Source organism: Arabidopsis thaliana (assembly GCF_000001735.4).
Source record: "Arabidopsis thaliana chromosome 1 sequence".
NCBI classification, from domain to species: Eukaryota; Viridiplantae; Streptophyta; class Magnoliopsida; order Brassicales; family Brassicaceae; genus Arabidopsis; species Arabidopsis thaliana.
The window spans coordinates 18,854,891-18,856,742 of record NC_003070.9 but is presented as its reverse complement, the minus strand read 5'-3'; the positions used below and the strand labels follow the sequence as shown (position 1 = coordinate 18,856,742).

The 1,852-nt window shown below is 33.8% G+C and overlaps 1 protein-coding gene across 1 annotated transcript; it reads right to left on the bottom strand.

Annotated features, from left to right (window-relative positions):
• Positions 1–405: 405 nt before the first annotated feature.
• Positions 406–1,596, bottom strand: AT1G50870 (F-box and associated interaction domains-containing protein; the record flags this gene model as incomplete). Its single annotated transcript, NM_103967.1, has 1 exon — positions 406–1,596. The coding sequence occupies one exon, from the start codon at positions 1,594–1,596 to the stop codon at positions 406–408; it is 1,191 nt and encodes a 396-aa protein (NP_175500.1).
• Positions 1,597–1,852: the final 256 nt, after the last annotated feature.

The following is a 1,852-nucleotide window of genomic DNA, read 5'->3' as shown; positions in this document are numbered from 1 at the left end:
TTCATCCAGCGCAAATCTTCTATCTATGTTACCACTAAAAATGTGTTTTACACTAACCTCACTACTAAATTTTTTTTTGAAATCATCACATATATGGGATGGATCTCGTGACCTTCATATATATAGTGTATATGTGTAATGTTCTCTTGTACAACTCATGTTTTGTAATTGTATACATTTAGATAGCAAAAAAAAAAACTCGGCAAATTGAAATTAAACATGCTAGAATTTAAATACTTAAGGAATGAAATTTTAATAATCCGCATATTAAAAGTGAAAATTTCAAATCATATACATGAAAGACCAAAAAAATACCAAATTTATGGTTTAAAAAACAAACAAATTTGGTTCTTCAAAAAAAGAATACCAAATTTAAAATAAAATAAAAAACTAAGAAAACAATTGTTAGAAAGACGTAACGTGATGCGAGAAAGTATAGAGCCTATTCACTTTTTTGTTTCCAAGTCCATGACTGAGCCTAAATACTTCGTACGCTGTTCCTCTAAATTCGACTTTTCTGAAGCTGTTTTTCTTCGGATCAAAATACAAAACATAAAACGATTTGAGAAACGTGGATAGTACGTAAATAAACTCTCCAGCATGAGTGATACCATCTAGTTTGAAATCAGTTTTCAAACTCCGATCATAATGAGCCAAAGGAGCAAGAAAGAGTTTACATGACCATATGTGTTTCTCTGCATCCTCCAAAGTCCACAATGTAATACCACCATTGACATCGTCCATGGTATTATTAACACATGCTAACCTACCCTGATAAGGTATCAGCATGTTCGCAAAACTACCCGAAGGTAATGTTATCGTATCGAACTTTTCAGATCTGACCTCAAAACTCATTATAGTTGGATTGCTAATAAACCCCATCTGATCAATATAGGCTTGGTAATATATAACACCGTTAATGCATTGCCCATAGTAACGAAGGATAGAACGATGCTTAAGGTTACTTTTGATCCTTCTCCATTTTTCTTGAGCTGATCCCAGTGTTAAAACCCTACACTCATCGCTTGTGTTATCACGATTCATGCACATTAGTTTGTGTTTACCTTCGACTGGATCGTATCCTAAAAAGACTGATAATCCCTTCCAGCTTTTTTCCGGTTTAGGCAAGATTAAAAACTGTCTCATGGTAGGGTTCCAAATTATGGGTTTTGTAGATATTCGAAAGCTGATTAACCCGTGGACAGATTCCGTGAAGGGGAAGCAACAATATTTAGGGTATTTGATATGGTAACTATCCACATGCTGAGAATAAGAATGAGTCTCCTTGGAATTCTGATTGTGGTGAGGAAACGTGAAAACAAACAACTTGTCCTTGTTTTTGAAGAACATTAGAAGACTTGGCCGTGTTGAGGATCGAGCTTCGTATGAGTTGGTAAAATATGGATCGGTGGTGGTTGATAACCAGAGCTTCGAAACACAACGAAACCTCAAAACAGATTTAACAGGTAGCCTTAAGAGTATCTCCAAGATTAGATCAAGAGGACAGAGCAATGTTGTTGTTTTTGGTATCGAAGAAGATTGTCTTTTTCGTCTTTCTCTGTGAATCCGTTCGGTGTTTTCTTCTCGTTGCTCCATTGTTGGCTAAAACTCTCTGTGTTACTTCTTTTTCACGTAATCGTTCCCCGATCTATATCTTTTGAACTTTTTAATTTCATATGTTAAACTTATATATATATAGAGAGAGAGAGAGTACATTTTTTTGTTTCTTACTTATTATAAATTTAATAATATATAGATAATGTTAGGAGATTAGGACATATATCGACGTATATATGTATCATTATTATTCATTGTTGTTAGGAAGATTTACATTTGTGTGTATTATTATATA